Source organism: Mustela erminea, chromosome 1 (genome assembly GCF_009829155.1).
Source record: "Mustela erminea isolate mMusErm1 chromosome 1, mMusErm1.Pri, whole genome shotgun sequence".
Lineage (NCBI taxonomy): Eukaryota > Metazoa > Chordata > Mammalia > Carnivora > Mustelidae > Mustela > Mustela erminea.
Window position 1 is genome coordinate 25,996,340 of NC_045614.1, and position 13,779 is coordinate 26,010,118.

The window sequence follows — 13,779 nt, forward strand, 5'->3', positions numbered from 1 at the left end:
TTTTTAAAATAATTTGTTCTGATGACTGGTTAGAGAAATTAAGGGCTGATATTGACTGTCTGGGATGGAAGGATTAATAAACTGGATGGTAAAATGTTCCTAGGAGGAAGAGGGGCGGTGAGAGCTATTTGGGGAGTTCATTACTGTTCTCAACTAGTGCAATGAAAGCTCTTCTTTTCATAGGAGCCATTAGATTGTTCTGTCTTTTCTAGTTCTGTAACTGAAAAAGTAGTTTTTTGAAATATTTTAATAACTCATTATAGCAAAATATTGTTATAGTAGAGCAATATAGAGAAATATTTATAGGAAATGGAATATTTTTATTCTGGTAAAATATACATAACATAAAATGTCTCCCTAGTTACATTTATACACTCACAATGCTGTGCAGCCCTCACTGCTGATGTTCCAGAACATTTTCATCATCATCCCAAAGGAAACCCTATTCCCATTAAGCAGCCACTCCCTACTTCCTCTCCCTTCAGCTCTTGGCAACCACAAATCTATTTTCTATCTGTATAGATTTGCCTGCTTTGGATATTTCATATAAATGGACTTACACAGTTTGTGGATTTTTGTGTCTGTCTTCTTTAGTGTAATGTTTTCAAGGTTTGTCTGTGTTATAGCATGTATCAGAAGGTGAATAAAATTCTATCATATGAGTATACCACTTTTTATTTATCCATTGATAGTTGATGGGCAGTGAGTTGTTTTATGCCTTTTGGCCAGTGGGAATAGTGCTACAGTGAGGGTTTGTATATAAGCTTTTGTTTTATTTTTTTCTTGAACACCAGTATTCAGTTCTTTTGGGTCTGTAATCCGGAGTGGAATTGCTGGGTCATACAGTAATTTTATATTTAGCTTTTTGAGCCAGACTGTTTTCCACAGGTCCTATATACTTTTACATTCCCACCAGTAATGGAGGGTTCCAGTTTTTCCACGTCCTCACCAACACTTAACTATTTTCGTTAATATTTTTATTATAACCATCTAAGCAGGTATGAAGTAGTGTATCATTGTAGTTTTTATGTGCATTTTCCTGTTGACTAATGGTGTTGAGGACCTTTTTCTATGCTTATTGGCCATTTCTGTATCTATGTCTATGATAGTACCCCCCCCCCCCGCATCCACAGGTGATACTTTCACACACCACCCCAAGTGGTCACCTGAAACCATGGGTAGTATGGAACCATATATAATGTGTTTCCCTATACATACACACACATGTGACAAAGAGTAATTTATAAAATAGGCACAGTAGGTTTAACAAAATGAGAGAATAATTACTAATAAAATAAAATTATAACATTATACCATAATACAAGTTCTGTGAATGTGGTGTGTGTGTCTCTCTTGCAAAATATATTACGGTGCTGTACTCAACTCTTCTTGTGGTGATGTGAGATGATAGAGTGCTTGCATGATGAGATGCAGTGAGGTGAATGATGGAAGCACTCTAAGGTCCTGTTAGGCTCCTGTTGGCCTTCTGACACTGTGTCCGAAGGAGGATCATCTGATTCGGGACGGCAGTTGACTCTGGGTAACTGAAACTACAGAAGGCAGCACTGTGGGCAGGGGTGAAGTGCTTCATTCAGTACTTTGCCCGTTTTTCAGTTGAGTGGTTTATCTTTTATTACTGAGTTTAAGGCTTCCTTTTTGTAGATACAAGTTCATTCTCGATATGTGACTGGCAAATATTTCCCCCCTTTCTGCAGGCTGTGTTTTTACTTTCTTGATATATCTTTTGCCCAAGGTTTTTAATTTTGATGAAGTCCAATTTATATTTTCTTTAGTTGCTTGTGCTTTGGTGTCATATGTAAGAGCCATTGCCAAATCCTAGGTTATCCTATGTTTTTTTTCTAAGAGTTTTAAATGGACTTTTTTTTTTTCTTAACTGTATAGTATTTTGGACTATATCACATAATTTTGAATGTTCTCTTCTGTAAAATGTATCACCATCTGTTTATTAGATTTTGTTTAATTTATAAACACTGGCTAAATATCTCTGTATAGTTATTTATTCAGCCATTTTGGTCTTCCTTTTACTAGCTTAGCTCTTGCCATGCAGTACTTTCAACACAGCTTGCTGATGCCATGATGTTTCCCATTACCCAGTTTAAAGAAAGAGATCTAAAAGGTAATGAAGTCAAGTTTATGTCTACTTCCATTACCCCTCAGATCAATACTTGTAAAGTGCATATTACTGTATACCTTAACCATTTCTAACTGCAGCTTGTACCACTTTAATGTATCACTGGATATTTATAGAAGCTCCTGCTAGATGTTAAACTAGATACAGTTGTCTTCTGTCAAGAAAGCCTTGAGAAGGAGATGGATAAAGTAGGTAATTAAGATAATTCTCTTATAATTAGGGAATGAGCAAGGTGCTATGGAGGATCAGAGGAGGGTGTCAGTAAGATGTCACTAAGGATGTGACATGAGCATTGAACAGTGAAGAGGCATTTGCAAGGAGAAGAGAGTCATTGTTCCATTAGACAGACTAGAAAGCACAAAGGTATGGGTTATAGAAATAGGTGTCTTGTTTTGTGGTTGACGAGAAACTCCACATGGTTGCAATGTTGGATGTGTTGAGGAGTGACAGGAGATGAATCTGGAACAAGATCATGCTGAAGATGTTGGACTTAAGTTTATAAGCAAAGAAGTCAATGGAGGCCTTGAAGAAGTAGATCTAATTCCTTTGGTTTTGGAGGTTAGAATAGAGTGGATTTGATGTCTAGGAAAATAGATAGGAAGTTGTGAGAGCTTAGTGAGCTATGACCAATGCCTGACCTGTGACAGTGGCACAGGAGGTGTGTTTAGGGACTGCAGTGGTGGGAGGTAGGGGTACTGGCACGTCTGGCAACCCATGACTTAGTAGTTTGTGGTGGATTTTTTTTCCCTGTTTAGGATTATTAGGTGATAAAATGAGAGTTTTATAGAATTGCCTCTGCTTTCTCATAATTTACAGTCTCAGTCATACAGACTTATTTACTGAATATGTAGAGAGAATAAAAACATTGAACTAATGTATCAGTGGATGGTAAAGTATTCAGATCATGCATGGAATAAAGACAAGTGTATTTTAGAGAAGGAGTTAGTATTTATGGTGATAATTCTCAAGGATGGTCATTTCTCAAGGATGCTCTTTTCCTAGTCTGAATGTCATATCGTACTAATTTTTCTTTTTTCTCAGATTCAGCACTTGAACTTACTAGAGTCTGTATCAAAAATAATAAGTTGGATGCTGGTACTAAGTCAGAATATTTGAATATCTTAGAATTTGCAATGATTTTAAATTTTTGTTTCACATTATTAATTTGTGGCAAGTAGATCTGGTGGTGTAATTGTTGTTAAAGATAGTGTATGTTTCGTAGACGAGCTAAAACACAGAACTTTTTCAATTTGAATGTTGAAGTATGAAATATTATTTGGAGTTTGAGTTTAGCTTAAATGCGAGTTACTGTTTTCTAAACAAAATTTTAGATATTTCATAAATATGCTAAATTGAAACTATTCTTGAACTTTTCCAGAAATACTGACGTTAAAGGAAGTGTTTCAGATTGCTAGTAATGGTAAGTTGTGAATACTTTACAGTTCTTTCTCACAGTGATGCATTTCTTTATCAACATAAAACTGTGGCTATATTCTATGTAATAATTGAAAAAAATGAACCTAAAGTGTAGGTGAACATTATGTAAATCAGTGCTATTTTTAAGTTTTACTAAGTTTATGCTACAAGAAGAATTTAAACGGAAACTAAATCAAATCTTGTGGTTTGCTATATTAATAATACCAGAGGAGTTGATATAACATATTCCCTTGTTTTCTTGTATATTCCAAAATTTTCCTTAGTGAACATTTGCTATTTTTGTACTAAAAAATACTTTTTGGGACCCTGGGTGGCTCAGTTGTTTAAACATCTGCCTTTCGCTCAGATCATGATTTCAGGGTGCTGGGATCGAGTCCTGCATTGGGCTCCCTGCTCAGTGGAGAGCTTGCTTCTCCTTCTCCCTCTGCCACTCATCCTCCTTGTGCATTCTCACTCTGTCTCTCAAATAAATAATAAAATCTTAAAAAAAAGTAAAATACTTTAAAAAACTTTATGTGGAGTACAGTCTCCTTAGAATTGATTTTTTTTTTAAAACCAATTTAATAAGTAGAAAGATATTTCATGGGAAATTTGACTATGGGAATATTTGGGTGGAGTGAAGTATGTGTTAGAGAATTTTTATTTTATTTTGAGAATTCTTGCTTTAGCATGTTTGTTGGAAGATGCACATGTAAAGACTATTTAAAGCATTTATAAGTTCGGTAAAGTACTGTTGTATTATTGATAATAGTTATTTCTGTTTTCCAGATCATGATGCTGCAATTAACAGATATAGCCGGTTGTCAAAAAAAAGAGAAAATGACAAGGTGTGATAACATAATTATTTACTCCTTTAGTGTCACAATTGTTTCATTAGCTTCTTTTTCACTAGTTTTTTTCTGTTTAAAAACAGTAACTGCAGTTACTTTGTATGTTTTACTACATTGCCCTTAGTTTATTCTTTCCTTCTAGTTGCTTCAAAGCCTTTCTTATAATTATCAGACAATTAATAATTGTCTCTTTGAACAAAATATTTTTCTGCTGACAAAATTTGATAAGTAAATAGAACTATTCCAAAAGTGTAATTCATGCTCAGTATATAACATTGCCTCCTTTTGCCTTGTGTTTTGAGAACATTGTATGTATTCTGTTTTTTTTGACCATGTATGTATTCAGAAGTGTCTTCTGAGATAAAGTGGTTAAAAAGTTGAATTGTTGCATACATAATTGAAATTCTGTTATGAGTACCTCCTCACTATGTGTGTGTGTGTATACATATACATATATATATATATATATATATGTTTTTGATCCTTCTCCAAGGAGTGAAATCCAGAAATCTTTCACTCTATTTTAGGAGAAATGCATTTGAGTAAAGAACAGAAACAAAATAATTAACAAGTTCATCTAGCTGCTCCTTAAGCTCTTTCCTTCCTCAGTGCCTAATCCCAGGTTTGATCGTGAGACCTCCACTAGATGTTTGCAAGTGAGGTGCTCTGTGTTGGTGTCTGCAGCTTTGGCTACAGCTGCTGGTAGGGGCACAGTGATCACTTGGGGGAATCCACGACTAGGTATATAATTTACTGTGCAACAGCTACTGTGACCCAGTAAATGGAAAGTTTCTCACAAAGTCCAGTACAAAGAGCTTTCCATTTCTAATTTTAGTTCACTGATTACTTGGTGCAAATATTAATAAAATACACACATTTTGAGATCTATATTACTTTGCTACTTTGCCTTAGAGAAATAGTTAAAGGGTCTAATTATGAATTTTATTTTATTTTATTATTTATTTATTTATTTTTTAAAAAAAGATTATTTATTTATTTATTTGACAGAGAGAGAGAGGGGAGGAAGCAGGCTCCCTGCTGAGCAGAGAGCCTGATGCGGGACTCGATCCCAGGACCCTGAGATCATGACCTGAGCCGAAGGCAGCAGCCTAACCCACTGAGCCACCCAGGCGCCCTAGTTATGAATTTTATTACACTTTGCATTGCTTCTGGCTGTTCCAGGTTTTTTGTTGTTATTCCAGGTAGTTTAAAAAAACATTCTTATACCAATTTTGTTTGATTTGAAAAAATTTAGAGCATCTACTCTGTTTTGGGTACCATGGGGTAATAGTGTGAAAAGGCTCTACTCCTAGCCTCAGGGAGTGAATAATACACACTTAGTCAAAGACTTCCTGTGTGAAGGCACGCAGCTAGAGTAGATGCCAGCGTACAAGAGTGAAGAACACATGTGAATTAACAGAGTTAAGTACTGTAATCGCAGTCTTAACAAAATGTTGGGAGAGCACAAAGCAGCAGTTAACTTTGGTAATTGGGAAAGGCTATACTTTTAGGAGGTGCTGTTTGCATTTAGGATGAGTGAACGTCACTGGTTTAGGGTTAGGAAGTGGGCATTCCTGGAAGAAAAACAGCCTTTGCAGAAGCACATGGTAGACACCAGAAAATGTAAAGCTTAAGAGCATGGGCTCTGGAGTTGCACTGTTGGAGGACAAATCTCAGCTTTGCCTGAGATTTACTTACTTGCCTGAGGTCACACTCTGGTTACTTAATTTCAAGCCTTTATTTCTCTGTCAAAAAAACTCAGTAGTTGTGATGATGAAATGTGATAATACATGCAGGGCACCTGGCTTGTAGCAAGTTTTTAAAATTCTAACAATAATTATTACAATAATGGCGTGTGTCTGGAGCATAGGATATATTTGGGGGGAGGAATGGCAGAGATGACAAGAAAGTAATTTAGGGCCAGATTACTCTGTCAGTGACTTTGAAGTTTAAGTTAGAGGGACTGGACAGCCTGTTTAAAGGAATCTTACTTAAAGGATTATAAGTGGATAACACCATGCAATTGTGTTATAAAATAAAAATCCTAATGGAAATGTGAAGGGTACTGGACTGAGGGAATCCAACTGAAAAGGTACCAGAATAGTTTGCAGAGACATTAGGAGAGCCTCAGGTAGTTGTAGAAAGTGTAGAGGAAGGAATACTTTTGGATGATATTTTATAAGTAGAATTGACATGACATGGTAGAAGGAAGAATTAAAAAGGAATCCTATGATTCTTGGATGATGGGGTAGATCTTGGAGTAATTAGGAGAGCTAAGAAGCAGGGGCACCTAGATGGCTCCGTTGATGAAGTGTCTGCTTTCAGCTCAGGTCGTGATCCTGGGGTCCTGGGATTGAGCCCTGCATTAGGCTCCTTACTCAGCGGGGAGTCTGCTTCTCTTTCTCCTCCCTTTGCCCCTCCCCACCGCTTGCTCTTATGCTCAAATACAAATATCTTTAAAAATAATAAAAAGCTAATAAAACAGAGGCTTTGAGGGGAAGATACTGTATTCAGTTTTGTACATGTTCGGCACATTTAAACACACATTTGTGCACAAGTGCACATACACACACACACATAGAGAGAAACCCAGCTGGAAATGTACTTCCTCTGACACTTAGGAGAGTGAAGGGCAAGGGCTGTCTGGATGGCTTAGTCAGTTGGGTGTCTGCCTTCGGCTCAGGTCATGATCCCAGAATCCTGGGATCAAGACCTGCATCAGGCTCTCCACTCAGCGTGGAGTCTGCTTCTCCCTCTCCCTGCTCGTGCTCTCTCTCTCTCTCTCACTCACATAAATAAATAAAATTACAAAAAAAGTGAAAGGTGAGAGTTAAAAATTTGGGAGTCATTGGTGTATTGGAATATTTTTAGTACTGGATTTGGTATTCTAAGGAAAGCAACAAGAGAGAAGAGCCTAATGCATATTACATAATAGGTGCTCAATAAATATTGTCTGAATACAAGAACTTAAAGGAGCACAAGTATTTTAAGTGTGGGTGAACGAAAACAAGTATAAGAGAGGAAGAACAGCAGGGGAGAACCAGAAGAGAAGTATGCTGTGAACTGACCAAGATCAAAAACTAATGACTAAAAAACAAACAAACAATGACTAAGCTAATACCAAATCCCTATCTGCCTTTGATCTGTGTGGTAGACTCTGCCACACTTAGTTCAGTTATTGTATCATTCTTAGTTATGTGCAGAATTCGGCTTTAAATGTGCATTTTAAGATGGAGTGGTTGGAAAAAAAAAAAAAAAGATGGAGTGGTTGGTATTTTATAGGATTTCTACTATCTCAGAAGATAAAGATGCATAGTTGATACACATTTTTCCTTGGATGGACTCTTCCCTACAGCTGCTGCTAAAGATAATTACACAATTAAGGAAATAATAGTATTTTTAATGTTTTTACGCAAAGGTAAAGTATGAAGTAACAGAAGATGTCTACACTTCAAGAAAAAAACAACACCAGACCATGATGCATTATTTTTGTGCATTAAATACTCTTCAATACAAAAAGAAAATAGCACTGTTAGAACCTCTACTTGGGTACATGCAAGCTCAGGTAAATACTGACTGCACTGTGTTTTGGATTATAACTGTCCTAAAAACTTTATGTTAAGTTTGATATTTATGTGAAGTGTAAGCGTATTACAAACTAAGGTCAAAATATTCTATTTGGATCTCTGTTTTCAAAAGTAATTTAAAATGTCATCAGAATTCTATTTTGAGAAAGTTAGGATGGTTTTCCTTGCAAATGAAGATTTCACATAGTTTAGGATAAATAAAAACACTTACCTAGTATTTAGATCTTGTCCATCACAGGTTGGGGACAGGGAACAGAAAGCTGAATGAATTCTGGAGTTACTCCTACCGATGGAATTTCCATTCACTCTGACTTTGGAATAGATTTGAAAGAGAATGGGCAAGTTTGAGTTTGTTTCCTGTTCCTTGCATACCTCCTGAGGTAAAAATAATAGATGAGATCCAAAGTGTCCCAAGAGGTTTGCATCAGGAAGGAGGCTAGAAAAGTGAATTTGGGTAATATGTGATGGCACACCCCTAAAAATTAAGAGTTTAAAGAAATTTGAAGATTCCTTCAAATATGAGTGCTTATTATTCCTCAATATAACATATGTCTTTGTATAAATATAAGAGTTAATATAACTTATTATATATATTTTAACATTTTCTAATTTTATAATTGCTTACTCACAAAGATGTACAGTGAAATTGAAGTCTGGTTTCTTCAATGGTTCTAAGGCCAGTAGAAGTCATTGTAAACTAGTGCACAATTGGGAATATTCCTTTGTTCTTTACCTTACCATGTATCTTGGAGATTGTTTATATGATTCACTGTGTTTCTTGTATGTGTATGTTTCTGTTATTCATCCTCCCACTCACACACCTTCTTGCCCCAGATAAGTTTCTTTAAGATGGGTTCTGAAAATCTCAATGAACAGCTGGAAGAATTCTTGACTAATATTGGAACAAGTGTACAGAAGTAAGTACTTTCTTCCTTAAAATTGAAAATGAAGTTATGAGAATAAGTTAACAACTAAATGCCATAATCTAAAAATATTTAGCATTGAATTTCCTGAGGGGCTGTTTTCCTTGCCATGAGACTGTGTCTCACATGGCTCATGGATACTTCTTGATTTTTCACCATCTTTTCCATAGAATCTGAGCTCTGAATTTCATAGCTCTGTCAAGTTTGATGATATTTTATTCTAACCTGGGTTTTATGTCTGTGTATAACAGACACATAATAGTAATTATCCGTAAGTTCATTAGCTTCACAATTACCTGAATTGTGGGGGACAGATGGGAGTTACTAAATAAATATTGCTTTCTAAGCCATGAAAACTTAAAGAGGGCAAGCAGTTTTTTTTTTTTAAAGATTTTATTTTATTTTATTTTATTTTATAGAGAGAGTGAGAGAACACAAGCAGGGCAGACAGTGGGGAGAGAGAGGGAGAAGTGGATTCCCTGATGAGTAGGGAGCCTGATGCCGGGCTCGATCCCAGGACCCTGGGATCATGACCTGAGCCAAAGGCAGATGCCTAACCATCTGAGCCACCCAGGCGCCCTGAAAGCAAGCAGTTCTAAGTGGGTTCTAAGCAAGCAGTTCTAAGCAGGTTCAAAATTCTGATCAGTGATATGGTCAGTCTGGGATATGCAGGACACTTTGAAAATTATTCCAAAGTTGGGTATTCAGCGTGGCTTCATCCATTTTTTAATTTGGTATTATTTCCATAATAACTACTTTCAAATAAAATGTAAAGCTATTTCATCATGCGTTCATGTTATTTTAGCCACCTGTGCTGTTGTTGCTGTCTTTAAGAAAAGATATGCAAAGCAAATATATAGATAAACATGATTCGTAAGGAGTTCTTTGTTGTGGTTGGTAGTAAATAGTATGTTTTCTCTGTTAGTGTTCGTAGGGAAATGGACAATGATGTCGAGACCATGCAGCAGACAATAGAAGATTTGGAAGTAGCCAGTGACCCCTTATATGTGCCTGACCCAGATCCCATGAAATTTCCTGTTAATCGAAACTTAACCCGGAAGGCTGGATACCTTAATGCTAGGAAGTAAGAAAACTATAGTTATTTTCGTATGTTGTATATCATATAAGGTAGTATCAAGTGAATATAATGTATGATTGATATTGTCTGCTAAATTATTTTCTTTTACTGAAGGTTGAATCATTTTAGTTAGCGGTATTCATGTTTATCAACTTTTTGAGAGGTGGAATACATGAATAATTTTCAGAAGTATAATTCTGTTTAGATATTTATTGAATAATATAGAATTATTTTTAAAGTGAGATGAATTTGAGTTTAAATAAATCTAGAATTTCATGAATGCTATTAAATATCATTTTTATGGGGTGCCTGGGTGGCTCAGTCATTAGGCATCTGCCATTTGCTAGGGTCATGATCCCAGGGTCCTGGGATCGAGCCCCACATGGGGCTCTGTGCTCAGTGGGAAGTCTGCTTCTCCCTCTCCCACTCCTGTTCCCTCTGCTTGTGTTCCCTCTCACTGTGTCTCTCTGTCAAATAAATAAAATCTTTTTTTAAAAAATAAAAAGTCATTTTTATTATACTTTAAAATACAATTATACCATCAGGTCAACTTCTAAAAGTTTAAAAAAATAAATATTTTTTTGAAGATTTTATTTATTTATTTGACAAAGAGAGAGGGAACACAAGCAGGGGGCGTGGGAGAGGGAGAAGCAGACTCCCTGCTGAGCAGAGAGCCTGGCGTGGGGCTCCATCCCAGGACACTGAGATCATGATCTGAACTGAAGGCAGAGCTCAACGACTGAGCCATGCAGGTGCCCCAACTTCTAAAAGTTTTATCTAAAGATAGGATAAAGCAAGTTCACCTTATAAGTAAAATGAATTCTTTTTGTTTGAATTTCTTCTCCTGAAAGTTGAACTGTAATTTATGGAGCATCATTGTAACAGTTGCAGTTTGATACCTTCCAGCTTTTTTTTTGGAAATACACAAACACAAAAGTGTCTCAGCGTACGTGAATTTATTTTAGAGATTGAAAAACATTTTCTAGGCACCTTTGTGCCTTTTTGCAAGCTGGTTCTTTGTGATGTGCTTTATCTTTTGTCTGGCTTACGATGAGATTTCAGGTGTGTTCTTATTAAAGAGTGAATGTACTTTCTTCATTTAGTAAAACAGGCTTGGTGTCATCTACCTGGGACAGACAGTTTTACTTCACGCAGGGTGGAAACTTAATGAGTCAGGCGCGTGGGGATGTGGCCGGTGGCCTGGCCATGGACATTGACAACTGCTCAGTAATGGCTGTGGACTGTGAAGACAGGCGGTACTGTTTTCAGATCACTTCCTTTGATGGAAAAAAGTTAGTATTTTTTCCTAGTGTTAATACAGTCTGTTGTATTTTAAATTACTGAAATGCATAATAATTCCTTCTCATTCAGACATCTTATAGCCACTCTAGGCTTATTATGTATTAAGATAATTTTCTTTTTTAATAGAAATGAGATGAATTTTCCTTTCTGACTTGGTTAAATGAAGTCTTAGTATTTTGAGGTTGTTAAAACAAGGGCAAATGGTAAAAACCTGTGATTTCATGTTAGGATACTGTTCACTGAAAATTTTGTTCCATCTAGGGGAAGGCAACACAGTTAGCGGAAAGAGCCCTAACCCTGGGGTCAGAAAGTTCAAATTCATGATCTGCTACTTACTGTGTGGTCTTGGATAAGTTACATAACCTCTGTTTTTTTACATGTGAAATGGGGGTGTGTGAGTCATAATCCCTACTTTGTAAATTATTATACAGAAGAGAAGTCTAACATATGTATTGTGCCTGACATGTAGTAAGTGCAAACACTCATTTTTAAATGTTAAATGTTTCTGGTTTAATTAATGATTTAGTCCATTAATGTGTATATGCAATTTTTAAGACTTCTGTTACCTTTGTATTAATTGAGAATCCATAGAGTAGCCTTTACAACAAATTTTTGGAAAATACAGAAAAATATAAAAAAGGAGTATTGAATATTGAAAGAATAATCTCACTAACTAGAAGCAACAATTAACTTTTTGGTCTGTTGCCTTACACCATTTTTAAAAAATATTTGAGGAAATACTGTATATATACTTTGGATCTATAGCTACTTATTAAAAACATTTCACAATGGCTACGTTGTAATCCATCTAAGGATATATACCATAATCTAAAATTTTTCCTAATGATAGATGTTTAAGTTATCTGCAGTTTTTTCCTGCTTAAAATACTGTTTTTGATCTTTCTTACTGTTCTGAAGCAGCATGTTAAGATGTTATGGTTCACTGTCTTTTATCAGTTGTTTAATTTCATATTCCTTCTTTAAATATGTAATAAATGTCAGTGACTGTGTCATTTATCATGCTGGATGTTGGGAGTCCCTGTGTTTACCAAATTGTTAATATGTTAGTACAGGAATTTACATTTTTTCAGTTTTATTGCTAATAATGCTTAACATGATTTCCCATTTCACATTCCTGGTGTAATTCAAAATTAGTAATTTTTCTCTTAACTCTTAAAATAACATCTATAGAAAAGCTAAGTATCCTGAAGTTAGTGATACATTAAAATTTTTCATTTGACTATATTTTTGGAGAAATAATGAGTACAATTAGTGTTTTCTGTTAGGATCACTGATTTACATTTGAAATATATATGATAAACATCAGAAAGTTGAAATGCATTGTCTTATTTGCAGTGTACCTTTTTTATAGGCTGTCTTCTGAAAACCAGCACCTGTTTCTTTTTTGGTATATCTTGGCATGGATAGCCAGCCAAAAGTCAAGAGTTGTAAAAATCTGAGTACAGCCCCAGGTGGTCTCCTTTTCCTAACTAAGATATTGATTGGTTGTGTGTTTTGGGTTTTTTATTTTGATACCAGTTGGTTTTATATGCACTTTTAAAGATAAAAAATTTTCTCAGATCTTTTTTTAAATTGAGGGTCAAACTTACTTCTTTTTTATTTTTCAGATCTTCAATTTTGCAAGCAGAAAGTAAAAAAGACCATGAGGAGGTAAAATTTTTTCTAAAGTTATTTTCTTCAGCAACATTTTAAGATATTTCAGTAACTAAATATTAAGATAGAAATGTAGAAAATCCTAGTTAATTAAAATTTTTTTTCATAAAAATCTGTTGTCCTCAAGAAACATCAAGTTTCAGAGACTTTTATAGGTAGACCTATTAAAGGAGACCTTAGAGATCATTTGGTGTCTTGTCTTTTTAAAGGCTCAACTTCAGAAATGACCTTGTGACTGTTGCTATCTGGCAAGCTATTAGTATCATGAGGTGACAGTTTAATTTATTCCCTTCTCTCATCAACTTTCTGAGACAGTATTTGCTGCCTTAAGAACATAGTGGCAGCTGATATAGCATGGCAGGAAGCAAGTAAAGCTTCAAACCTTGGAGAAATGAAAGACAGAAAAACAAAAATTTGGGAGTGTCTGTTCTTCCTCACGAGTCTTTTATTTTTGGCTCCATTTTTACTTCTAGTACACCAAATATGGAAGGTAAGTTACCACCAAGAACTGACGCTTCAAAACCTTTGCCCTGAGAAATATTCTTCAATGAAAATATACTGTAGTTGATTTTGAGCCACTTTATCTGGTATTTAACTGTGTTGGTAAAAGAAATGTTAGAAATTATATAGAGATCTATTTTTATTTGCCTCTTGTGCAAAGGAGTAGGTTTTAAAACTTGCTTTTGGTTTGTGAGGAACGTAGACAAATATCTGCTTTCTGTCAGGTTTACCAGATTATTAGTTTAATGAAGCTCATTGTGGACTGGAGTCCTTGAGTGTGAAACAGAAAATGTGG

The 13,779-nt window shown here is 35.5% G+C and overlaps 1 protein-coding gene across 1 annotated transcript in view; it reads left to right on the plus strand.

Annotated features, from left to right (window-relative positions):
- Positions 1–13,779, plus strand: part of APPL1 (adaptor protein, phosphotyrosine interacting with PH domain and leucine zipper 1) — a 38,894-nt gene that overhangs the window by 10,494 nt on the left and 14,621 nt on the right. Inside the window, exons 5-12 of the mRNA XM_032323038.1 lie at positions 2,050–2,137; positions 3,531–3,572; positions 4,358–4,416; positions 7,838–7,984; positions 8,841–8,923; positions 9,855–10,013; positions 11,111–11,299; positions 12,938–12,980. Of these exons, the coding sequence (XP_032178929.1) occupies positions 2,050–2,137; positions 3,531–3,572; positions 4,358–4,416; positions 7,838–7,984; positions 8,841–8,923; positions 9,855–10,013; positions 11,111–11,299; positions 12,938–12,980 (810 nt within the window). The remainder of the gene's footprint in view (positions 1–2,049; positions 2,138–3,530; positions 3,573–4,357; positions 4,417–7,837; positions 7,985–8,840; positions 8,924–9,854; positions 10,014–11,110; positions 11,300–12,937; positions 12,981–13,779) is intronic.